Genomic DNA, 24068 nt, shown 5'->3' with positions numbered 1-24068 from the left:
GTGGTTCACTCTCCAAATGCCTGCAATAGCCAGAGCCGGGCCAGGACAGTCAGGAGCCTGAGACCTTTTTTTTTTTTTTTTTTTTTTTAAAGAAATGTGATTGGATTGGCAACCATCCTAGATAGCACTTCACTGCATGCTTCCTGTGGGAAATGTTTCCTTTTTAAAAGATTTATTTATTGGCCAGCACTGCGGCTTAATAGGCTAATCCTCTGCCTGCGGCGCCGGCACCCCAAGTTCTAGTCCCGGTCGGGGCACCGGATTCTGTCCCGGTTGCCCCTCTTCCAGGCCAGCTCTCTGCTGTGACCTGGGAAGGCCGTGGAGGATGGCCCAAGTCCTTGGGCCCTGCACCCCATGGGAGACCAGGAGAGGTGCCTGGCTCCTGCCATCGGATCAGCGCGGTGCGCTGGCCGCAGTGTGTCTGCCACGGTGGCCATTGGAGGGTGAACCAACGGCAAAGGAAGACCTTTCTCTCTGTCTCTGTCTCTCTCTCACTGTCCACTCTGCCTGTCAAAAAAAAAAAAAAGATTTATTTATTTATTTGAAAGGCAAAGTTACAGAGAGGCAGAGGCAGAGAGAGAGATCTTCGATCCGCTGGTTCACTCCCCAAATGGCCTCAGTGGCTGGAGCTGGGCTGATATGAAGCCAGGAGCCAGGAGCTTCTTCCAGGTCTCCTATGTGGGTGCAAGGGCCCAAGCACCTGGTTCATTGTCTGCTGCTTTCCCGGGCCATAGCAGAGCTGGATTGGAAGTGGAGCAGCCAAGACTCAAACTGGTGCCCATATGGGATGCTGGTGCTGCAGGCCACGCTTATCCACTACGACACAGCGCCAGCCCCGAGGAGCCTGGAACTTATTCCAGGTCTCCCACTGGGTCGCAGAGACCCAAATACTTGAGCCGTCTCTCTGCCTTCCAGAGAGCACCAATAAGAGGAGGCCAGAATTGGAAGGGAGCCCAGACTTAAACCTGGCCACTCTGACATGGGGTGTGGGTGGCCCAAGTGTCATAACTGCTTTCCCAAACACCTGCTCCACCCTGTACTCTTTTTAAAGCACTTCATGTATATAATATCCCCTGTATTCTTTATTCTTTTTTTTTTTTTTTTTTAAGATTTACTTATTGATTTGAAAGGCAGAGTTACAGAGAGAGAGGTAGAAAGAGAGCAGGCTTCTGTCTGCTGGTTCACTCCCCAAATGGCCACAACGACCAGGGCTGGGCCAGGCTGAAGCCAGGAGCTTCATATGGGTCTCCCATGTGGGTTCAGGGGCCCAAGGACTTGGGCCGTCTTCTGCTGCTTTCCCAGGTGTGTCAGCAGAGAGCTGGATCAGAAGTGGAACAGCTGGGACTTGACTTGAACTGGGTGCCCCTATGGGATGCCAGCATCACAGGTGGCGGCTGTACCCGCTGTGCCACAACGCTGGCCCTCCCTGTATTATTAAAGAATCAGGGCGTGTGCTATTTGCTTGGTTTTTAATCCAGGAGACTGAGCTGTAGTGCAGTTAATTGGCCCTAATATACAAGGACCCCAGGCCCAAGACTCTTCCCCGTCGAGTGAGGGGTAAATCGGGATGCAGAATTCCTGGAGCGGCACGCTGCCCACAGCAGCACGTCGCACAGGAGTCCCTGTGGCTAGCCTCCTGTGCCGGCTGATGCTGGGCGCCCTGCGTTGCGGGTCCTGGGCACGGGCTGTCTGGTCCAGTCACCAGGACAGTTTCTGGACATAGGCTCTCTCCTCATTGCCATTTCACAGGTGAGGAGGAGGCGGTGCAGGGAGGTTGAATAGGTTGTCCGAGGAGACGGCTCCTGCCTGGTGGGGTCCTGACCCCTCCCTGTTGCATCATCACGGCCGCAGGTGCTGCAGGGCTGTGTGGTCAGAGCCTTCAGTGCACGAGGCGGTCTGGCAGGATGCCCTGGCCTGGAATGAGGGTCTCATGGGGTCCCCAATTCTTGCAGGTGTCCCCGATGACCTGGCACTGGGCTTGGAGCTGAGCCGCCGGGAGCAGCAACAGTCCGTCCCCTCCAGGGCCGGGGGCCTGCACGTGCGGCAGACCCCTGCCTCCCACCCCTCCGACAGCGACCTCTCTGAAGATGATGAGGACTTGCAGCTTGCCATGGCCTATAGCCTGTCTGAGATGGAGGCAGCTGGGAAGAAACCGGCAGGTGGGCGGGGGGAGCAGCAGCGGCAGGGGCGGCTCAAGGCCCAGCACCAAGATGCAGGCAGGGCGGGCACCCAGGGGGGCGCGAGGGGTGACGCAGCTGAACGCAGTCCATCCCCGGAGGACAAAGCCTCTCGCTGCCTCATCCTCTGAGCCCCGGGCCCTACGCCGCCTGATTGGGGTCTCGGCCGGGGGTCCGGCTCACTGTTGGGAGAGCCGAGAGGAGCCTGTCTCTGACTCCAGGCTCCCACTACGAGTTTCCCTCCCAAGGTCCTCCTCTCCTGCACTGCAGTGTGGATTTGGGATTTGCTGTGCTCAGCCTGGGGCTGATAGGTCCCTGGGTGACACCCAGGGAGGGGACTTCAGGACAGCGGAAGGGCCTGGGGAACTCAGAGGCCCCGATCGTCAGATGGGGAGCTTCTGAGATTCCTAATGGCCTGGGGTGGGCCTTCTGCGCCCAGGTCCTCTGCCACCCGTGTCGCTGGTGGTGTTGCCAAAGAAGGAGGGCTCGGCCCTCAGCCCGGCAGCAGTGCCGGCTGAGTGGCCGCCCGCTGTGCTTGTGCAGCCGCAGCCGCAGCCGCAGCCGCTCCTCGGCCCACCGCGCAGTGTCGAGCTCTGACCGTCTCTGTTGCTTCCTTTCTGGTGCTGCTTCTCCTCCCTCCCACTCTGTTCTCCGCAACGCCCTGCGGGCCGCATCGCTTGCTTTCACTGCCGTCTGGCTAGGACTCCCTTCTCCTTCCTTCCCGGAGAAGGCCTCAGTGTGCCGAGGAAGATGCTGGGGCCGGTGGGGCCGTGAGGTCATCTGGTGGGGGCGGGGGGCGCGCTGGGAGCGGGGCGTGGGAGTGGCTCAGCTGTCCAGGCCGGAACCAGAGTCCCTTCCTCCCTTCCTCTTGCTGCCTCAGCCTGCCCTGGCCATGGGACTAGGCAGAGGCGAGGCTGGCTAACCTGGGAGAGGTGGGATAGGGCCAAGGGGACCCAGGAGGGAGGCCTAGGCGGGGACTGTGCCCAGGACTGCCTCAGGGAGGGGCTGTGCAGCCAGCCCAGGTCTGCATGCTCCAGGTCTGCTCCATCCTCCATGGCTTGCTGCTGACCCTCTCTCCTGTCACCCCGCCCCCGCTCTCTCCCCAGATGTGTTCTGAGCTGGATGTCCGGGAGCCAGAGTCGCTGCACAGTTCCAACAGGACAGCGCCCTCCCCCATGTGCTGGGAGGGGACACTCCATTCCTCTCCCTCGCCCATGCTGAGTGTAGAGCTGGGGCCTGGGTAGCGGGTGGGCACCGGGAGGAGGCGTCAGTAGTCTTTTAGCCTGTGAACTCTGTTTCCTGGGTGTTAGCTGCTGTCTCTTGGGGACTACAAGTCCCAGAATGCAACGCGCCCGGCCTCATTTCTGATAAATCACGCTTGGGGGAAGCGGTGTGTGTTTGTGTGTGGATATGGAGCTGTGCATCTTGGGACGTGTAGTTCCAGCCCCGGCCAGCCCGCCGCTGGCTGTGAAAGGGGGAGATCTTGTCTTTTGATTTGCCCCTGGCAGGGGTGGCAAGAACGTGGATGAACGGGGAATGACGCCCGCATCAGCTCCCCCGACACCTCTTGCTCAGCTCCGGGGTTGGAGTGGGTAAAGTTGGGCCCTCCAGCCTCTGGGAGAGGTTCTTGTCCTGTGGGTGGCCTGGGGCCCGAGGAACAAGCCAGGGCAAGCAGCGGGACTGGGCTTGCAGGCCTGGGCCCGGGAGCTGATGCGCGCGGGCTGGCAGAGCCGGGAAGGGAAGGCCGTCCCCATGGGTGTGTGTGGCCGGGGGGCCTGTGATGGGAGCTCCGGGCATGCTGCTGCTTGTATGGCTTTCTTTGGCCTCTGACCCTGCTGCCCATTCTTTTCTCGCCAACATCACAGCAAACCCGCCTCTCCTCCTCCCTGCCTGGAGTGCCCAGTGGCTGGGGAGGGTTGGGGTGGGGAACCGGGGTGCCGCCAACCCTTGTGACCTTGAGCCTCAGAGACCTATCAAAGCCAGCTGGGCTGAGCTCAGACACAGAGGGAGACACTGGAAATCAATAAAGTTGAGTTTTGACAGCTCGGTGGTGTGCTGTGTCCCTGTCTTCCTCTCTGGGGTGGCTCAGGAGGGACCCTGTGGGACCAGCAAGGGGCACTTCTGACCCACACTTCCTTTATACCCAGACAGCTAGAGGTGCAAGGGCAGAATCGGTCCCCCCCGTGCCCAGGTGGCCCTCCCCACCTGTGTTATGGAGCCCCAAGGATGCCACATTCTCTACCTTCACCAGGGGAGAGGCCCCATCACCCAGGACGCTAGGGCCAGACTGAGTTCAGACTTAACAGAAACCGCGGAGACCACAAAATGCCAAGGACACACATGCACCATAAAACCTTTAAACTGCATCTTCAAAGCCCACAGACTAAACCCTGGGCAGCTTTCCCGAGTTCACAGCCAGAGGCAGGGCCAATGGCACGTGGAGTGGCCTAGGTTCACCCCTGCCAGGGGCCAGGCCACAAACTGATCAGGGCCCAGGGAGGGAAAATGCTGCGTGCCCCTCCCCTTTGTCTCCGGCCATGGTGCGAGCACCTTACATTGTCAGGCGGGGCAGTGTGGCTCCCCATTGCCCCTCACCTTCACCTTCAGTAACTAAAGGTATAGACGCATTTTTCTCAAAAGAGGTCGCCTGCCCAGAGAGGGATTTCAAGCCTCCATTGAGAGAAAGGAGAGTCTATGGGAAGTTTGCAAAATCGCTTTTGCCCTGTTGCGCAAGTTGAGGTGTCTAAGGGAGTGGAGCTCTCTCACCCAGCAGGGCACGGGTGGGACCCCCAGAGGGGCCTGGGGCTGGGGTCTGCCTGGGGCTCCCTGAGCCTCAGCCCACGGAAGCACCCAGGTAGTCCGAGGTTCGAGGCGCTTTTCACCGCGTTTCCACACCTACCAGCATTGTCCACGGACATCTCATGACACACAAGTGAAGACCCCTTGTGGGGCCACACAGTGGGGAGGGTTCTGGGAGCTGGGGCTGCAAGGGAGCAAGTGTCCTGACATCTCACGGGGCCCAGAGCGCCTATCAGAGCCCTGCGGTGTGGCAGGCACTCGGCCAGAGCCACCTCGTTTAGTCCAAATCCCAGTCTTTGATGCTGTACCTTATTCCTGAGGCCCCGAGGCAGGAAGCAGCTAGCTGAGAACCTCGGGCAGAGGCAGGAAATAGGTCTGGATGCCCGGGTTCAACTCCTGGCTCGCAAGTTCTGTGCCCTAGTCTCTGCATCTGGAAAGTGGGGCTAATGGTGGTGATGTTTTTTTGGTGCTGAGACAAATACCCGTGAGGCCCCTGGGAGACTGCCGGCCACCTAGGAAGCACAGCGCGACCAAAGTGACCGCCCCAGTGGGGAGCCACTGTTCAGACCCAGGTGCTGGCCCGTGCCCTCTCATGTCTCCTGAACCACGCAGGGCCCAAGCAGCTGAGCAGAGCAGGCGCACTGACACCGGAGTCTGGGTTGCAGCTGCACAGACAACACACTAACTTTATTCACATTGATACAAAAGTAGATGTTTCTAGAAGTGGGCCAGAGGGAAGAGGTGAGTGGCACACGCAAGAGGGCAGCGAGAGGAGGCCGAGGGCGAGGGCCAGCCGGGCAGATGCCAGCAGGGGGTCGGGGTGGCAGGCCAGCCGTGGCAGGGCTGGGGAAGCCGCGGGGCTAGGGCTGGCCACTGCCACCCTGCTCTGGCCGCAGTGGAGGCTGGCAGGGGTTGGAAGCGCCCAGAACCACAGGTGCCAGGACCCAGGGAACTCAGGCAGGGAAGGCTCTGGCAGAACCCCTGCCCACGTCCTCGCCTCTCCGCCCAGCCAGCTGCCAACTCCTTGTGAGCAGCCTGCCCCCACCCCCTTCCCCTTCCTCGCAAGCGCCTTTTGGAAGGGTTGTGCGTGCCACAGAGGGGCCCAGCAGTGGGGCGGGAGGAGGCCAGGCGTGGGTGCACAGACAGATGCTCACGCAGGCGGACAGGAACGGGGTCTGGCTGCCCAGGGAGGGGTCCTGGGGGGCCTCACTGGGGCAGGGCCTTGAGGATGGCATTCACTTCCTCCGCCACAGCAGTCAGGGCAAATTCAAACTGGTCCTGCGGGAGGGTCAGGGGAGGCTTCAGCTCTGCCCTGCCCCAGGAGCAGGGGAGGGCGTGGCACAGAGGGCAAGTCCTCTCAGGGAGGCACAGAGGCAGGTGGGGGGGGGGCAGGTGACTGCTGGTTTCCATGAGTGGCCCAGAAGCAGGTGCCAGGGACAGGGCAGGGGGCAGGAAGGCACAGTCACCTTAGAGCGGACGAGGCCAGGTCGCTGGTCCCGCACGTGCTCCAGGGTGGCAGCGATGTCAATTTCCTTCACGCCTGGAGGGGGGGGGGTCACGGGGCTGCTCAGGGGGTGTCACTGCTGGGGCATGTCACACACATGAGGTGTGACAGCCTGCTCCTCCACCAGCTCTGGGACCCTGGGTGCTAGGGAGACTCTAGCCAAGGCCTGCGGTGGGGGTGGGGTGACTGCAGGCCCCTTGGGGACAGTCCTCACCCTTTGCCATGCGGTTCAGGACCATGTCGATCAGGATGTAGGTGCCAGTCCTCCCTGCACCGTCGCTGGAACAGGAGTTGGGACAGTCAGCAGGAAGGGGGAGGGACAGAGGGGACATGGAGGCCTGGGCTGGGAGGATACTGGCCGATCTGTGTGGGTGGCCGTGGGGACAGGACAGGGGTCAGCTGAGGAAGGACAGTCACAGCCCTGGACCTTGAGTGGGCAGCTGGTGGCCCGTGGGAGTCACTGGACAATGGGACAACTGGGGCTCTGTTGTGAGGTGGGCGCAGCGGCGGGGGATGGGGCCAGGCTACTATGGAGCCAGCGTTTTGTGGAAGAAGCCAGATGGTCCATGCCCTCTGCTGTGGGCTGTGGATGAGACTCCTTCAAACAGTTCTTGGAAAGCAGAACTAAAAGATATGATTATTTTGGTGCAAAAAATTTGGAATCCATGCACTTTTTTTAAAAAAAGATAATTTGTGTTTCCATGAACTTTTTAAAGTCTTCTTTGTATGTACATATTTCAAGACTTTTTGCACCCTGTAAGCTCATTTTTAACTCCATCTTCCAAGAACTCTTTCCCGTGCCCTTGAGCAGCCTAGGTCACAAGTTCTTCTTTGGTTCCTTCAACCGTTCTCAGCTCGTGGGGCGCTAGAGATGGGTGGTGCGCCCGAGGGGACCCGTGGCCTGTGGTTTGCCAGCCTCAAGGGGCTGGACGAGCAGCGTACACAGGGAGCAGGAAGATGGAGATGAAGGGCCCCATCCCAGGGCCGCCGTGTCCTCAGCTCGCCCCCACCGCACCCCACGGCCTCTGCACCCACCTGCAGTGCACGATGATGGGGCAGGAGCGGCCGCGGTAGCACTTGTTCACCTTCCTGCAACGAGAAATGGCCATGAGGGCTGGTGGGCACCAGCAGAGTGGAAGAGGGGCAGAACACAGGCCCGTGGGCCCCTCTTGCTCCCTTTGTTTTCCTGGGCTGCAGGCAAAGGTCCGGAGCTGGTGTGGGTGGCACTGGGCCCGCCTTGTCACTTATGAGCCATGTGCCCAAACTTCCTGCCTGGAACAAACGATCTACCCTCTTTGAGCCTCAGTCTTCTGACCTGGAGAATGGGGTGAGGGATAATAATAAAGATGGTAACCTTCCCCTTAGGGTTCTTACAGTGGGAAGAACTAAGTGCCAAGTGTGGCACACAGCAGGTGCTCAATAAATGGGTAGCTCCACGGTGATGCTAACAGCGGCCTCTGCCAGCAAAGCAAACAGGCTTCTTGGTGACCTGAAGGGTGCCACATCCCTGCTCTGCCCAGGCTGGTCCTGTCCCCTAGCAGACTCCTGGTGGTTGTTCCCAGTGGCGCTGTCAGCTGGCCTCAGAGTTCCTCTGGCCGGGTCTTGGAGGGGAGTAGCCCCTCAACTCTGAACATTGTGCTACTGCGTCTCCCTGGACCTGCCTCACCTCGGCACAGTCGTTCTGGGGCTGGGTTATGGTCAGACTCGGGGTCCTCGTGGGACCCTTCCTGCAGCCCCTGGCCACAGCTCAGCAGGGAGCAGAGGCCCCTGGGAACCTGCCCTTGACCCTGGCGATCTTCCTACTTTGGGAGTCACTTGCAAGCTCCTGAGACCCCTTGGGCCAGGTCCCGCGGGAGCCATCTCGGCAGTTGTCAGGTGGTTTCTCGGGAGGCTTGGGCCCCGGCAGTGCCCCAGCTAAGAGGCGAGGCGACTTCTCACCGTCTGCATGGTTCTCCAGCACTGTGGCTGCACCGTGGGGGGCTGGGTTTGAGCAGCAGTCACGGAGCAGCTTCCAGTCATTGGCTAATCATAATAACAGTCACCCAGCATTAAGCGAGCCCTTTCGAGGTGGCAGCCACTCCTGCTGGATCCCATCCACCTTATCCTATTAAATCGGGGGTCTCCCCCAGGGGCGTCTGCCACCACTCTCATCTGACAGGCAAGGGGACAGAGGGCCGGGCAAGGAACTTGATCCGGGTCACTTTCTAGGGCATTTGATTCATTGGCCTTCCCTCTGGCGGACTGTCACCAAGCCACATGTTTGAAGCGACAGTTTGCTCCGGACGTCTCAAGTTAACTGAGGCTCTGTAGGTCAGCCTCAACCACCCCCTGTGCAACCCTGAAACAGATCAGAGATTTTAAACGCAGAAGAGGAGAAGTAGCCCCGGTGCCCCATCACTTTCAAGGGCCTGTGCCTGCAGCCCCAGGGACTCCAGTTGGTGGCCACTGCCCTGAGGTGTCCCGGGGGCCATGCCAGCAGCCCCAGGTCCCCCACTCCCAGCACCTAGAGACCCTAGGCCAGCCGGGCAAGAAACGGAGAAGCAGGAGAAAGCTCTGTGTGCTGCCTCGCCTCCTCCACGGGGTGGGCTTCTCAGCCACCTGTCTGTGGCAGGATAGGCAGAGGGTGCAGAGGCCTGGGCTGCCCAACGGGTCCTGCCTGTTCCGTCCAAGCAGCGGCCAGGCCGGCAGGGACCATCCTTGTGATTATGCATGGGAAGCGAGAACGCTGGCTGCGAATGCCCAACATGACACTGGCAGCTGGGGCAGGGGGCAGGGCGGGACAGAGGGAGAGGAAGAGGAAGGACAGAGGGAGACCCAGAGACAGGTGGGAGGTGGGGAAAAAGAGGAGAGGGCTAAGGAGAGAACAGAACAAGGCAGGAGCAGGGAGGGAAAGGGAGACCACGACAGGGATGGGGGGAGGGAGAAGAGGGAAGGAGGAAGAGAGTGAGACTGACACAGGAGAAACAAAAATAGAGGCAAAGAGGCTGGCAGCAGCGCCGGGTGCAGGGTGCCAGGCTGGAAGGGAGGCGCCCCCTGGTGGAGGAAAACCGACCCGGAGAGGCAGGGAGCACGCGAGGCTGACGTCAGGCTGGACCCTGACCCACAGCATGGCTCCTGCTATTCTGGGTGAGACAGTGGGGTCTGGAAGAGGCGGCCAGAGGCCCAGCCTCCAGGTCAGACCCCGGGCCCCTGGTGGAGCTGCGGGCTGCAGGATTGGAGGTTGACTGGGCTCCCGGCACCCTGCTCCGGCGCTGCTCTCTGTCAGGGCTCCTCGGCACCTGCTGGGGGATGCGCGGTCCAGGGCCCGTCCCGCGGCGCTCACCTGCGGAAGTCCAGCAGCGGCCGGGTGGAGGCTGGAGTGCCCTCTGCCGGCCAGCTGAGGAAGTGGAACTGCGTGAGCGTGCGCGTCTCCTGGGTCTGCACGTTCTTCAGGTAGAAACTCCGCACCAGGAAGTCCTCGCACCAGATGTGCTCCGACACCAGGTTCACCTGCCGGGCAGCGAACCCAGGGCTGAGCGCGGCAGGGGTGCGGCAGCCGCCACGTTGGGCTTTCCAAGTCCTGCCCACCTCGACTTTTTAAAGTCCTCCCGGAAGGGGCGGACCCACCTGTCCCAGTGACCAGCTGGTCCCCGAACCCCTGGCTGCACGTGTCACTAGGGACAACTGGCAGCTTTTCCGCCTAGATGCAGCGGCTGAGGCCCAAGTGTCTCCTTCCCCTTCCTCACCGGGTCTTCCCCGGTATCAGCGCTACACATAGCACAGACTCTGATGAAATTTCGTAATACTTGGTTTTGATATTTTCCTTTAACCACGAGCAGGGCCAATAAAAGGCTCTCACAAGACCGTTAAGTGCTCATTTGGTGATGAAAAACTATCCACGTTTACCTGGGGGTGAGAATCTCTTGTTGAGTTCTCAAGGTCTCCTGACAGCCAGGTCACCATTTCCCATTTGTCTGGAATTTCTTCCTCCTTCCCCTGCTTTGCCTCTGCCTAGCTCCCCTCCCTCCCCGCCCACCCTCTCTCCTCTGGGAAACACTGTTTCCATTTTACATAGGCAACATATGTGAATGGTAGTGTTTCTTTCTTTGCTGTGGCCACTAGGAAACTCAGAACTAAGTTGGCTCAAAGGCAGGAAGTCCTAATCTCAGTACTTGGATGTACTTACCTCCTCTGTGTCATACGCTTTTGGTTCTTGGCGTCTTATCTCAGTTGTGGTGGTTTTATAGTTTTATTTCTGTGCCTTTATTGTAAGTCCCTACAGATTTTTTTCAACCCTAGACAGTACACACACACACACACACACACACTGCGTATGCATGCATGTACACATTTATACACATATGCCCACCGCCCACTCTCCCCACTGCCGTTATCCCCTTGCCGGTGGGGTCCTGCTGACCTCATACACGTGGTAGAGGGAGGAGCCCTCATCCGGCCAGTAGCGGTCACACTGCTTAATGCCATCCTCCACCAGTGGGGTCAGCATAACGATGACGGTGCAGCCGCTCTCCCACACCATCTAGGACAGAGACCCAGGTAAGCTCCGCTCTGACCTCTCTGGGACTTGGCTGGCCCTGGCTGGCCACAGGGGTCCCTGGTCCCCAGAGAAGGCCTCCCTCCAAGAGCGCACCTGCCAGAAGTCAGCGATGGTATGGGACAGTGGTCCCTGGGTGGCTATGTAGGCTGGCATCCGGGGGTCGTGTTCGATCTGGGGGCAGGGAAGATGCAGTAGTCTGAATGCGAAACACTGCTATGGAGAGGCTTGGTCAAAGGGGGCGACACAGAGCCTAGGAAAGGCTGCAGATCGCCCCCTCACCCCCCACCCATGTCCATGCTAGGGTGCCAAGCCCTAGAGTTCCAGGGACTTGGGTGGGGTGGGATGCGACCACAGGGGAGCGATATGCGGAGAGGCAGGAGAGAGATGTGACATCAGGGCCACTCACAATGGGGCTGGCATTGATGTAGTCGCTCCGAGATGGGCTGCTCTCCACCTTCAGCTTGATACGGGCGTGGTCGTCTGCAGGACCCCCCGTCCCACCCCAGATGGCCCGGCGGTCACTGAGCTGGCAACTCCGCCTCTCAGCTTGTGCCAGGAGCCCAGCCCCTCCCTGCCCCAACCCCCCAGCCCCCCAGCCCTCCAGAGCTCCCAAACGGGGGTGGGCAGGGCCAGTCTGCGGTGGCAGGGGACAGCATGCCCTCCCCCGCCAACACCGTGTGGCTGTGTGGCTGGCACCCAAGGACCAAGCTCCAACTGGGGCTCACTCACAGGGCAGGAAGTCGGGATGGCGGTTCTTCTTGGCATTGCCCTCCCCCTGTGCAGTGGCACAGGTGTTGGGCTCTGCTTGGTAGGCACACAGGGCCTGCCACTCCTTGGCCAGGCGGTCCCGGTTCCGCAGGTGGTCTTCCATGTAGGCCTGCAGGGGGCAGCACGGCCTGGCTCTGACCCAGCCCGCCCTCCTGTGCCCTCCCCGTCTGTGGGCCCCGGCCCTGTCCTGACCAGAATCATGTGTCCCGTGGAGATGTCCATGTTGGCCTGGGCGGGCTCCTCACACCACGACGGCGTGCTGCTGTGGGAGCTGGGGCTGGCCTGGGCCGCGTCGCTGAACTGGGAGGACACGCTGCTCACCCGGGAGGGCTCCGGCGGCCCCTCGGCCCGGTTGAACAGGGACTTCGTGGCCATGTGCTGCCGGCACAGGTCCTGCAGAGCAAGGCTTGGTGAACCCTTGCAGCAGGTTCCAGGCTGGGCCCCTGGGCTCTGCCTTGCTGTTCCATGGAACCCAGCTTCTCCAGGATGGGGCTTCTGCCCAGGCCCTCACCCTTCTGAGGGTCGCTCTGCTCAGCTTACGACCACTTTGGATATCACGGAGTGGACTCCCAGAACCACAGCATTGCGGCACTGGGAAGAACCTTAGGACCCTCTGCTTCCAACGCCATCTGTTCAAAATGTCCTACAGTATCCCTCCCAAGGCTGCTCCAGCTACCACCGGGGGCATCCCGGGGGTGAAGCCTCATGCCCCTCCCACCCCATTCAACTCCCACCCTCACTTTCATGCAAGACCCAGACCTCCCCCCACCCCCCGCCAGCCCTTTGCACATCCTCTTCTCAGCCAGCATCTGGGGCCGCACACCTGGTACTCAAAGGTGGTGTCCCCGTGGGCCCCCTCGGGCCCCAGGGCTGCCAGGCGCTCCTTGTCCCGCTGCCGCGCATGCTGCCGCACACACAGAGCCACTGCCAGTGCCACCAGCAGCCCAGCCACGCCTGCCAGTGCCACCAGAGTAAGGAGCACAGAGCGCATGGGAGAGGCGCCGTGGGCGGGCCGGGGAAGGACGGCGGCCGCCTCCTCCCTCTGTGGGAAGAAGGTTGGCATCAGGGGGCGCAGTGGGGGGTCGGGGTCGGGGGGGGGGGCGGGAAATTACTTCTCAGCCCTGTGCGTGCCAGGCTCCCTGTGAGGACATCTCCTGGGGCAAAGCCGGGAGGAGGGGACGGCGGTGCAGGGCTCACATCCTCATTTCTCAGTTCCCATCAGACCAACTCAAGTACTGGAGGCCTGGCAGGTGACTCCCACCAGGTCGCTTGTGTTTAAAAGTGGACATGGAGAAGTAGAGACAGTGCCCAAGGAATTGAATGGTAGAATGCGAGGCATCTGTGTCGGGTGCAGAATAGAAAAGCATCTTTGGGGATACCATCCATTCTGTGCAAGGTTTGGCCTTGGAACATGAACTTTGCTCCAGAAGGCCAAGGGCATCTCAGCTAGAGCTTGCCAAGCAGGGAACTTGCTATAGGTTGGTCTGGCGGAGAGGAGCCACCACGGCCATCTACTGGTCAGAAGGAGAACTGCATGGGGAAGGGCTATTTGGCAGGAAGGGGTCAGACACACAGGAGGTTTCAGCTCCAGTGCACCCCTCCTCTGGGTCAGCCTCCTGGGACTTTGCCTCATTGTCCAGCTAGCGCATACCTGGCCCACGCCTGTCTGCAAGATCCGGAGCCCTGTCTGTGCTTCCAGTTCAGCCTTCACCAGCCCTGCGAGGAAAATGCAGGTCAAGCTCTCTCCGGCTTGTAGGCTATGTAGGCTGCACACATTCTATTAAATCGCAAGGCTGGATCTCTCCTAAGGCTGGAGCTGGGGCCAAGCCTGGGAAGAGGGTTGGGGCAGTATTTACCAGCTTGCTGAGTCACATCTGCCAAGGACAGGTTCTGCTCATTGTGCCGGATACGGAAGGTGAGGGCTGGTCCCACCACACTGCCAAATAGGAGCCACGTCATTGCCTTGCCCACCCTGGACCCCAGACTCAAGTAGAGTGGCTGGCTGCCTCTGGCCTCTCGGCAGCAGAGGACTGGGCTGGAGTAGACCAGGGCGCCCCCCAGTGGTGGTTGAGGCCAGATGCAGAGCTGGGTGTGGCCGTAGCTGCAGCAGAGCTGGGAGCTTGCCTTCCTTGCCTCCCCAGAGCCCCTGCAGCTCAGGCTGCCTCCTGGCTCCCTGCCGCCACCCCGGCAAGATGCCAGCCTCACCTGATATTGATGAAGCTGCCCGAGGACATGTGCACGTGCTCAGCCAGAATCTCCAGCAGCCTCACTCCGGCAGCCAGGCTCAGGGGCCTGGCGAGGAGGAAAGAAAGTGGGGGACCCGATCAGGCCACCTCCGGGGTGCTCAGCCACCCACCCACCTCCCTGTCACCTTCACAACCAGATTTCTGTTCTCTGCTTCCTGCCAGGCCAGCCAAACTCCTCCCCGACCCCCTGCCCCCTACTCCCCCGGGGACTGAAAGCCTTGCCCAGGCTGCAGCCCTTACCTCTGGTCAGTGACAATGTAGCCATACTCTTCGGCTGCCGGCCGAGCTGAGGGCTGGCCCAACACGGTGGGCTGGCTCTGACCCAGGGGGCTTTTCTTCTCCAGCAGGACAGGTGTGGCAGGAGGGCTGGCAGGTGTGGGAGGCTCGGAGGGGCCGGGGCTCGCCCCCAGCTGAACTTTATTGGCGGTGGGACTGGCAATGGGGTGTCCGGGCAGGGAGGGCGTGGGGGGCGGAGGTTCAGCTGTGTCTCCACCCTGCACTTGCTCTTCTACTGTCTGTTTAGAAGGGAGAACTGAGGTGTGGCCTCTGATAGCAGAGGGGCTTGGGGCTAGGACAATACATCCTGGAATCCAAGCCATCCCCAGGGCCCAGGGCAATGCTGGGTACAGAGAGGGCACCCGGAACATGTGAGCCAGGGCTGAAGGAGTGGAATGTGGTCTCTGATACTCCTCCACAGGATGGGGCTGGAGTGGGAAGAAGCTCTTGAGCGAGGGAAACTGGGGTGAGGGTGGATGAGGAACACGTGGGCTGCGGTTTCTAGACTTCTGTTTAACCACAGGATCTTAGAACCCCAGCAGGAGAAACTGAAGCAGAGGTTCTGCAGCTACAGGGGTCAGGAGGCTGCCTGTTCACAGCCCTTTCTCCCCTGGATCTCCTCGGATCACGGTCCCACCGTAGGCAAAGAGCACAGGATCAGGAATTCATGGCCCCAGCTCTGCCGTGAACTTGATGTGAGGCCTTGGTCATGGACTCACAGTCTACAGGCCTTGCTTTTCCCCAAAAGGAGGGATCAGAGGAGTCGCTCTGGGTCCCAGTCCTGGGACTTGGGCTTTGGAAGGGGGCATGTGCTGCCTCGGGGCACTTAGGCAGGCAGGTGCTGGGAACTCACTTTCTTGACATCAGCTCCGACATTCACCGCCTCTCCTGTGGAGACAGGAGAAGCAGAGGCTGGGAAGAGGCCAGGGCCCTCACGGCACAGTGGGAGAAAGGACCAGAACCCCCAAGCCTGTTCCGTCTGCCACGGCCTCTTCCCCCTCAGCCGGTGCCCAACACCCTGGTGTTGGTCCCATCCTCAGAGTGGCCTCGTTTTTCCTTGCTTCTGCCTCCACAACTCACTGCTTTATTAACCCCTCCCTCTGTCGTTGGCCACAGCTCTATACTCCCTTTACCCATCAGCTGCTGGCTTCCCCTTAGCACTGGCTACGCCCTCCTCAGGGCCTCATTTTCATCCCCCCACCCTTCCTGATGCCTGCTCTTCCTTGCACCTGCTGATGGCTTCTTTTCCACCTGCTAGTCTTTCTCGGGTCTAACTCCTCAGCTTGCCATGTGGTATGCCGCCTGGCTCCCTGCTCTTTGCTGGCAATGCCCTTGTGTCGCAAAAGCACTCTCTTGCCTTGACCCTGACCTTGACATGTCCCTCTCCAGGCTGTTCCATGTAGTCTGGAGAGGTGGGACGAGAGGCCTCTACATGCTGGGAGTTGCTGGTTTCTGCCTGGACACTCACCGAGATTTCTCCCTGCGCCTTTGGGCAGCAGCTGCAGCAGGGTCAGGAGGGTGGAGAGCTGTTCCGGGGTCAGCTGGCGCAGCTCCACCCCGTAGCCTGCCAGCACAGCCGCCAGTCTCTGCAGAGTCCCATCTGCTGGGAGCCAGATGCAAGGCTTAGGGCTGATGGCAGGGTGAACTTGTGGGATGCGCAAGTGTGGGTGGGAGCGGACTAGCACATGTCAGAGCTGCTTCTCAAATAGCAAGCCCTCCTCTTCCCAGCCCTTGTCCACCCTTTGGAGGAGAGGAGCTTCCTGGGGCCACTAAGCTCCAGGGCCACCAAGGACAGCCTGAGCATCACTTTGAAGAAGAGACACATTCCACGCTCATTATATCCCCATCCACATTAGTGCCTGGTTGGTATCAGCTCCACCTAGGCACTTGTTAAACATCTGCATGACTTTTAGGGTAAGTTAACAAATGGATACAAGTCAGGAAGGGGTCCCCATGGTTCCCCCGAAGACAGAGAGGTGGGTGCTGAGGTTTTTGTTACCTGGTTGCACTGCTGAGGAAGGGGGCTTCTCTCCATGACCCCCTAGTCCTTTCCCTTCATTGCCCTCAAAGGAGTCCACTGCCCGGCTGCTGCCCCCTTGCTCTGGCAGCCTTGGCGCTCTGGGCTTGCTGGGCACTGGCAACTCCTGGGCCAGGTAGAGCAGCCCTGAGTCCTGGAAAAGCTGAGCAGGTGGTGGCCCCGGAAGGTCCCCATAGGAGTGGCCAGGGTGGGCCGCAAACATGCCCTTGGAGGCGGTTCTGCTGAAGAGGGCGGGGGCTTCAGCCTTGGGCAGGGGGCTGGCGCTGCCTATCCCTGGGGCGATCTCTGAGCCCCGGGATCCATCGCGAGAGCCAAACTGCAGGAAGCCAGAGATGCAGGTAAGAGCAGAAGTCAGGTCTGGGGGACTGGTGGGCAGGGCCAGGGTCAAAGGCTCACCTGGTGGAACAGGTAGGGCTGTAGCAAGGCAGGTTCATAACTCAGAGCTGGGTGGGGAGGCTGCGGGGGCAGCAGCAGGTGCTCCAAGAGAGGGGGCAGTAGCTCAGCCTGCAGAGGGGTCAGGGAGGAGCCCACCGCAGCTCCACCCCCACCCACTGGAGGTCGGGGAAGCCCGAGCTGGGCGGCAGGGGCGGAGCCGGTGGGGATGCCCTGTGAGAGCAGCTCCCCAGCGGGACCAGGTTGCCTGGGCACCACGCCAGATCTGGGGAAGAAAGCAAAGTGTGTTTGTGTGTGTGTGTTGGTTGGTTGGTTGGCTGGCAGAGATGATGGGAGCCCAGAGAAGCTCAGTAGCTTAGAGCAGGTCCAACCTCTTAGAAATGAAGTGGCCTTGGGGGAAGAGAGATGGGGCAGATGGGGATGAGCCAGAAGGCCAGGCCTGGGGCGGAGGCATCTGCCTCCCCTGTCAGGATGCCTGGGTCCCTGACCCACAGCTGCAGAGGCCAGGGAAGCATCAGGCTAGGGCTGCAGGAGAGAACAGGAGCCGGGGAAAGGCAGCCAGGAAGCTGTCTGAAAGAACTGAGGCTGCAGCTTGCCTCACCGGCCCTCTGCTGTCCCCACAGCTGACTCTCCAAGTGTGTCCTCAAATACTCAGGACTGCCCCATCCACCCCGTGCCGCCTGCCACTATGCCTACTTCCTCCTGGCACCAGCTTCTGAGCTCATTTCCTTTCCTCTGCTTTGCAGGGTCTGAACCTGCCTTTAAAGGCCCAAATCACAAAATGATGGCACCTCCAGCCACGCGTAATTCTACACGGCAATGAAATGGGACACTGAACAACTTCAGTGCAAAACAAGATTCTAATCTGTCCCCGATGACTACTTTGACAATGCTTTTGTAAAGACATAAAATGTCAGTGTGTTTCAAAAGCATTTTTTAGTTTCCCTGTTTTGCTGGATTCCCAGGAAAGCGCTCAGTTCCTTTTGGCCATGTGAGTAAGTCAGAGTGACTGTTCCTGAACTTCTTTGGCCTGTGCCCTAGTCTGGAGACCTTGGTGCCCCCTCCCTTATTTTGCCCTCCTTCCATTGGAACGACCACAGACCACCAGCCCCACCATGCTACCATGGTTGAAAAAGGCTGCCTACCTGTCCCGCGGACGGGGCTCTGGGGGGCGAAGCCGGGGGATGCGCTCCATCTCCTGGGAGATCACATACTGTGTGAGGTCATCATGCCAGGACAACCCTGTTGGGGAAGAGCTAGAGTGAGGTGGGCTCAGGAGTCAGTGGGCCCAGTAACAGGGGGCAGAGGAGACCCTAACTGTGTGTCCTTCCCTGTGCTGCATTGACTGTGGCAGAACAGAGCGGGCAGTGGAGGGGTCCAGGGGCTAAGAGGGTGATCTGAGCTGCCTCCTTCCTGCTGTCAGGTACAGCTTAGACTCCCTGGATTCTGCTCCTATCTCTGCCATTGATGAGTTATCTGACTGTGGGCGAGTTGCTGAGCCTCAATTCTCTCCACTCAGTTCGCTCTGAGCTGCATGTCCAAACCCTGTGGTCAGTTCTTGGGTCTTGTTTTACATAACCCATCGCCACCACTGGACACTCATGTTCCTTACTCCCCCTCCTTGATACATTTTCACTCGACTTCTAGGACACTAAATGCTCTTGCTTTTTCTCCTACCTCTCTGGCTTCTCCTTCTCAGTCTCCCTTGTTGGTTCCTCATCTTTTCCTGGACCTCCTTATATTATAATATTGCAAATATTACCATGTTAATATTACAGTACTACAAAGCTCAATCCTTGGCTTCATATTAGAATTTTTAAGGGATCTCCTCTTCATATACACTCATTTTTTGGTTATCTTATCCACCTCATGTATAATTACCTATATGCCAAATAATTCTATCTTTACATCTCCATCCTAGATCTCTTTCTGTCAAAATCCAGACTAGACATCTTAAGTCAACATGTTCAAAAGTGAACACACACCACCACCCAAGCTGATTCTTCTGCAGCTTTTTCCATGATAATTAACATCTCCACTACCCCAGTTGTTTAGGCAATAAGTCCTGTGTGTCATTCTTTTTTTATTTGACAGGTAGAGTTATAGGCAATGAGAGTGAGAGAGAGAGAGAAAGAGAGAGAGAGAGAGAGAGAGAGAGAGAGAGAGAGAGAGAGAGAAAGGTCTTCCTTCCATTGGTTTACTCCCCAGATGGCTGCTAAGGCTGGTGCTGCACCGATCCGAAACCAGGAGCCAGGTGCTTCCTCCTGGTCTCCCATGCGGGTGCAGGAGCCCAAGCACTTGAGCCATCCTCCACTGCCTTCCCAGGCCACAGCAGAGAGCTAGGCTGGAAGAGGAGGAACTGGGACTAGAACCTGGCACCCATATGGGATGCCAGTGCTGCAGGCAGAGGATTAACCAAGTGAGCCACAGCACCAGCCCTTGTATGTCATTCTTGATGCCTTGCTTTACAACTATATCCAATATTTCAGGATATCATGCTGGCTCCCTTAAATATATATGACGAATTCTATCATTCCTCCCTACTTCCTTGCAACCCTGGTCCAATCTACACTCATACTTGAGTCATTGTGGTAGCTTTGAATGGTCTATTCAAAAGCTTCAACTCTCTACTCCCTAATATTGTATGTATTCTCAACCCAGCAAGAAGAGTGATTCTTTTAAAGCATTTTTAAAGCAGGTAGAATGGTTTCCTCTTTCGCTCAGGGTAAAGCAAATATCCACATATTTTCCTCTAAGATCTCACAATGAATTGCATCCCTTCCCCCCATTATCTACCTGACTGCATCTGCTACTTTCATTACTTCCTGACAGTCACTTTGGCCTCCAGAGTGTTCCCCAGACTTGTGCTCCTGCCTTGTGGCTTTTGTCTTAGCTGTTTGGTCCACCTGAAACACTCCCTGGATACCTTCCTGAAAACCTCTTCTCCTAGATAACCTGACAAACCCCCACCTCCTTAGAGTCTGTTCCGATTTCAAAGTCCCAGTAAGGTCTACCTTGACTACCCAAATTAACATTGCATTGTTAACCTGACCACACCATTTCTGGTCCCTTTATCTGGTTGTAATATTATATGGTACCTACCTTCTAACATATGTATTTTATAATTTATATAGTGTGTGCCTCTCTTTGTGCTCCAAACATAAGCCTCAGTAAGCAGAGGTCTTTGTTTTATTCCCAGATATATCCCAAATACCTAAAACTATCCCTTTCTCACAATAAGTGCTCAATAAATACTTCCTGACAGAATGAATTGGATGGGGGGCATTCTCCTGGCTGAGGATCCCAGGATTCATGGTTCTGGAGCACTCAGACCAAGGAGTGGGACTTGTCCTAAAGAGGTGGATGCTGGCCTCTTCCAGTGAATCATTCTAGAAACTCCCACTGGGCTCCCCTCAAGAGTCCCAGTATGGACCTCTCATCTCTAGGGCTCCACCCCCACTCCTGTCTTGCCCCCTTCTCCAGCAAGATCTGGGAAAGTCAGACTCTAGAAGTGTGTTCCATGAAAACCCTTCGGTCAAGTCCCCTTCACTTCCTCTCCCATATCTAACCAAGTTCCAGGCTGCCTCCCCCAGTGCATCAGCCCTCACCTTGGGACATGAGTTGTCGGAGCACTCCTTGTAAACGTTGGAGAACTGGGGAAGTCACTTGCAAAAGGGGCCGGGCCTGCCCCACTCCCACCTGGCACTGTCCAAACAAGCCATCTAAGAGCACAGAAGTGGTGTCAGCAGAGGGCTTGGCCCAGCAGGCTTCCAAAGTCCAAGCAGCAAATCAACACATTTCTCTACTTGCTCTCATGGTTCCATAGGGCTCTGATCCTCAATGCCAGTCCCCATGCTCCCCATGCCCAGTAGCCCTGCTTCCTTCTTGGTCCCATCCATCCACTTGTTTATTTTTGTATCTCCCTTCTCTTGTGAATCTATGCTTGAGCCTCACTCACCCTGAATACAGACTTCCAGGTGGGAGCAGAGTCTGCGGTCAAACAGACAACCTGTGGAGGGACAGGTGAGTAGAAGCTCAGACACCCACACAGATAGAATGGCTGTATGGAGAGGGGGCTGGAAAAGAAGGTGGGGTCCATTCTTTCACTCGAAGGAAGTCTTTAAGCTGGGAGGAGAGTAGGGAAGAGAACTAGAATTCTTAAAGGAAGAAAGTATGAGATCTGACTTTGGATTTTGAAGACCTGTAAGTCTGGATCCTTGCAAGCTTGAGTGCTTAACTGAGTGGTGGGAAGAAGACTTCTTCCGGGTTCATGGGGGTGGGCAGAGTGGGGGATGTTGGGGGGGGGGATCATAAACTTCTGCTCTTACAGTTACTGCTATGGCAGGATTTGGGACCGGATTCTAGGGGGAAAGGGATTTTCCTTTCCAAACATCCCAAAGCATCCTAACTATGATGGCCTGGAACTCAGAAGAGGTGGGCACCCTAGCACACCTCCCCCGCAGGGGTATGAGGGAGGGGAGGGCTCTCTCTTATGGCAGCAGGCCCTGCACTGCTCCCAGACCCAGGTCGCTGGTGCTGTCCGTGGTGCTGAAGCTCCGATCCTGGCGCGGCCAAAGGGCTCGCCTGGAGGCAGTAACAGGAGAGGGAGGGGTGCTGGGGCGAGGAGTTTTCAAAGACCCGACACTCCGCTTGCCAACCCACAGCGTCACAGGAAGTACCCTGCATTGGCCTCCCGGGTGGGGAAAGAGGGCGCCAGATGGCGAGGCTGCGCCCCTTCCCCCACGCGCCACCTACCCACCCCCACCCCCGGCCCGTGAGTCAGCGCTGAATGTCTCTGTCCACACAGGTGTGAGTCAGCACCGGGCCGGGCCGTGGGGAGGGGGACAGGAGAGGACCCTCCGTTCTTCATCCTCTTCTGCCACCCCATCCAACTCTCCCCTCTTATGGGTGACCAGATCGTAGCTTTGGCCTTTCTGGGTTTAAAGAGAATCGCTGGCTCCTCTCTAGGTCCGCTCTACACTGGAAGCTGCGACCCGGGCGCAGATACGGCGCCCTCGCCCTCTTCCTCGCCCTGCTTGGCGCGGGTCACCACCTCCCTGAGGCCTTGGCGCGACCTGCTTCTCCTCTGGCCTCGGAGCCAGGCTCTGAGTCCCTCTGCCCGCACGCAACCCCATTGCTGCTCCGGAACCCATAGCCTTCCCTCAGCCCAGTTCTCAGGTCCCGCCCCCGTCTTCCAGCCCCACCTCCAGGCCTACGCCCCTTTCCTCCCAGGCGCCTCTCTTCCTCCTCGCACAGCGCCCCCCTCCCCCTTCTACCTGGGTTTCTTACCTTCACCGCACTTCCCCCACCCCTCACCGAGTTTTCTCCCGGCCCATATTGCCCCCCCCCCCAAGTTTCCTCCTGACCGTGGGCACTAATGGCGCTGCAGCCCCCCGGGCGGCTGCTCAGAAGCAGGAGGCAGAGGAGCAGCCGGAGCCCTCTGGAGCCTCCGGGACTCCCCGGCCGCCGCGGGCGCCGCATCCTTCCTGGCTCCAAGCACCCGCTCCCCAGCCGGAGCCGCAGCGACTCTGGCGGGCTCCGGCTAGAGGGGTCGAGGCGGGGCCTGCCACTCCCCACCCACCTAGAGGCGGGGTCTACAGCCCCTCTCTCGGCGACTCGGCCAACCGCAGGCGGTGGTGACGACACCTCCACCCCCGGCTCTTACGCTTGTTCGCGTCATAGGTGGCGTAAGAGCCTCGTCTTAGCCCGGCCCTTGTACAACCCATTCCTCCTCCGCCAAAGAGTGGGCGCCTTGCTAAAATTCCCACCTGGGCCCACCTTCTTTTGACCTGTTCTCCTTTTCGGGGACCACCACCTCCGTCCCCCAGTCCCAGGGTCGGCGAGAGGGTAACGGTTGGGCTGTGGCCCGGACAGATACGTGGATGGGGAAGTACACGCCCCAGGATGAGGTGCCTAGAGTGAGTGGAATACGCGCCCTCCAGTACCTTCATGAATACAAGCTGAGGGCCACCTACCAGGGGGATAACCTTGGGAAACAACCCGTGTGCGCCCAAGTTGCCTGCCCGCAAGGCGGAGGTGCTAAGAGCACTCACCTCACCAGGTGGCTGGGAAGCCCGCACTGGTTACCCTTGGGCGGAGCACTGAGAATGATGGCTGGATTTGCATCTGCGCATTTGACCCGCATCCTGGGCCACCACTGGCCTCTCCGCAGTCTTCGGCCATCAGAGTTAGGATGCTGCTTCTCTCCACAGTTCTACCCGCTCTCCCAGCTCCCATCGCCTCCCACACTGCATCCCCACTGCTCCGCCTGAACCGCTGCGCTCTTTCTTCACTGTTGTAGCCCGCATCTCCTAAGTCGTCTTTTTGCTTTCATTCTTTGTCGCCCAGTTAGCCAGAGACTGAGCTTTCTAAAGCTCAAATTTAATGTTTGTACTCTCTGCTTTCCAGTAAAATTCCAGAAAAAAGTTGCAAGTGTGTAGTGAGTACTCACTCTTCATCCAGACTTGACAATGATTGCTCTTTTTGCCATATTTGCTTTTTAGTATTTAAGCAGAAATGATAGACACAGTTCCCTTGTCAAGATTCAATAGCATCTCCAGGAAATAAGGACATTTTCCCACAGAACCAAAACATCATTCCGACGTCTAGCAAAATGTTCAATAATTACCTAGTATTATTTAGTGCTCAGGTCATATTCACATTTCTCAAATTCTCTCTCCAAATGCTCTTTGTCCAGCTGTTTTGTTCAAAACAGGAGTCAACCAGGGACCACTGGTGCTTGTATCAGCATAGACATGGAGGCCCCTTCCCCCGTTTCTGACATTATCTTGTCAAAGAGACCAGGTGAGTTTTCCTTCAGAACCTCCCACCTCCTGGATTTGTCTGGCTGTTTCCTTGTGGTGTGCCTCCCTGTATTTCCTTGGTATCTATGTAGCTCTCTATTCTCTGTAAACTAGAAGTTGGGTCTGAAATCTTGTGGACCAAGTTTTAGAAATTTTACAGAAAAACACTTTTTATTGTGTCTTCTCAGGAAATGCATGATGTCTGGCTATTCTACTGTTAGCAATGCTAAAATTGATCAGATCCTTAAGGTAGAGTCCAGCTTCTGGATACAAAGCTATCTTTTCCTAATGTGATCTGCATGGAATCCACCTGTTGATATTTGCCACAGTGAGAGTATCTAGTTCCTCATCAATTTTTTTTTTTTTTTGGACAGGCAGTTAGACAGTGTGAGAGACAGAGAGAAAAGTCTTCCTTCCATTGGTTCACCCCCCAAATGGCCGCCACAGTGGCGCACTGTGCTGATCTGAAGCCAGGAGCCAGGCGCTTCCTCTTGGTCTCCCATGCGGGTACAGGGCCCAAGCACTTG

The 24068-nt window shown here is 58.1% G+C and overlaps 2 protein-coding genes across 9 annotated transcripts in view; one reads left to right on the top strand and one right to left on the bottom strand.

Annotated features, from left to right (window-relative positions):
* DNAJB2 (DnaJ heat shock protein family (Hsp40) member B2) overlaps nt 1-4222 on the top strand; it is a 29567-nt gene extending 25345 nt beyond the window's left edge. For 3 of the 6 annotated variants that reach the window (XM_070070165.2, XM_070070164.2, XM_089329809.1), the window contains 2 exons: nt 1953-2159; nt 3284-4222. In XM_070070165.2, coding sequence (XP_069926266.2) covers nt 1953-2159; nt 3284-3294 — 218 coding nt within the window. In that variant the 3' untranslated portion in view covers nt 3295-4222. Of the gene's footprint in view, nt 1-1952 lie in introns of all 6 variants that reach the window. The other 3 variants (XM_089329808.1, XM_089329810.1, XM_089329811.1) reach the window with 2 other exon arrangements.
* Nucleotides 4223-5635: 1413 nt separating this feature from the next.
* PTPRN (protein tyrosine phosphatase receptor type N) lies at nt 5636-22406 on the bottom strand. 3 transcript variants are annotated; one of them, XM_051848125.3, is made up of 23 exons: nt 22320-22406; nt 20697-20747; nt 20347-20460; nt 17884-17980; nt 16742-17003; nt 16307-16661; nt 15776-15910; nt 15161-15195; nt 14272-14546; nt 13991-14077; nt 13642-13721; nt 13437-13501; nt 12609-12827; nt 11978-12178; nt 11747-11894; nt 11424-11497; nt 11111-11188; nt 10880-10999; nt 9803-9969; nt 7516-7569; nt 6695-6759; nt 6443-6516; nt 5636-6254 (listed from the first exon to the last, which is right to left on the bottom strand). In XM_051848125.3, exons 3-23 carry the CDS (start codon nt 20354-20356, stop codon nt 6183-6185), a joined length of 2673 nt encoding a protein of 890 aa, XP_051704085.3. In that variant the 5' UTR covers nt 20357-20460; nt 20697-20747; nt 22320-22406; the 3' UTR covers nt 5636-6182. The 3 variants fall into 3 exon arrangements, with proteins under 3 accessions (XP_051704085.3, XP_008257442.4, XP_008257443.4); XM_008259220.5 differs by lacking the exon at nt 22320-22406 and adding an exon at nt 22105-22313; XM_008259221.5 differs by lacking the exon at nt 22320-22406 and adding an exon at nt 22105-22313 and having other exon boundaries at nt 15776-15907.
* Nucleotides 22407-24068: the final 1662 nt, after the last annotated feature.

Source organism: Oryctolagus cuniculus, chromosome 3 (genome assembly GCF_051225735.1).
Source record: "Oryctolagus cuniculus isolate XC-2025 breed Fujian yellow rabbit chromosome 3, ASM5122573v1, whole genome shotgun sequence".
Taxonomy (NCBI): domain Eukaryota; kingdom Metazoa; phylum Chordata; class Mammalia; order Lagomorpha; family Leporidae; genus Oryctolagus; species Oryctolagus cuniculus.
Note: the sequence above shows the minus strand (reverse complement) of the source record. Positions and strands in the feature narration are given on the sequence as shown.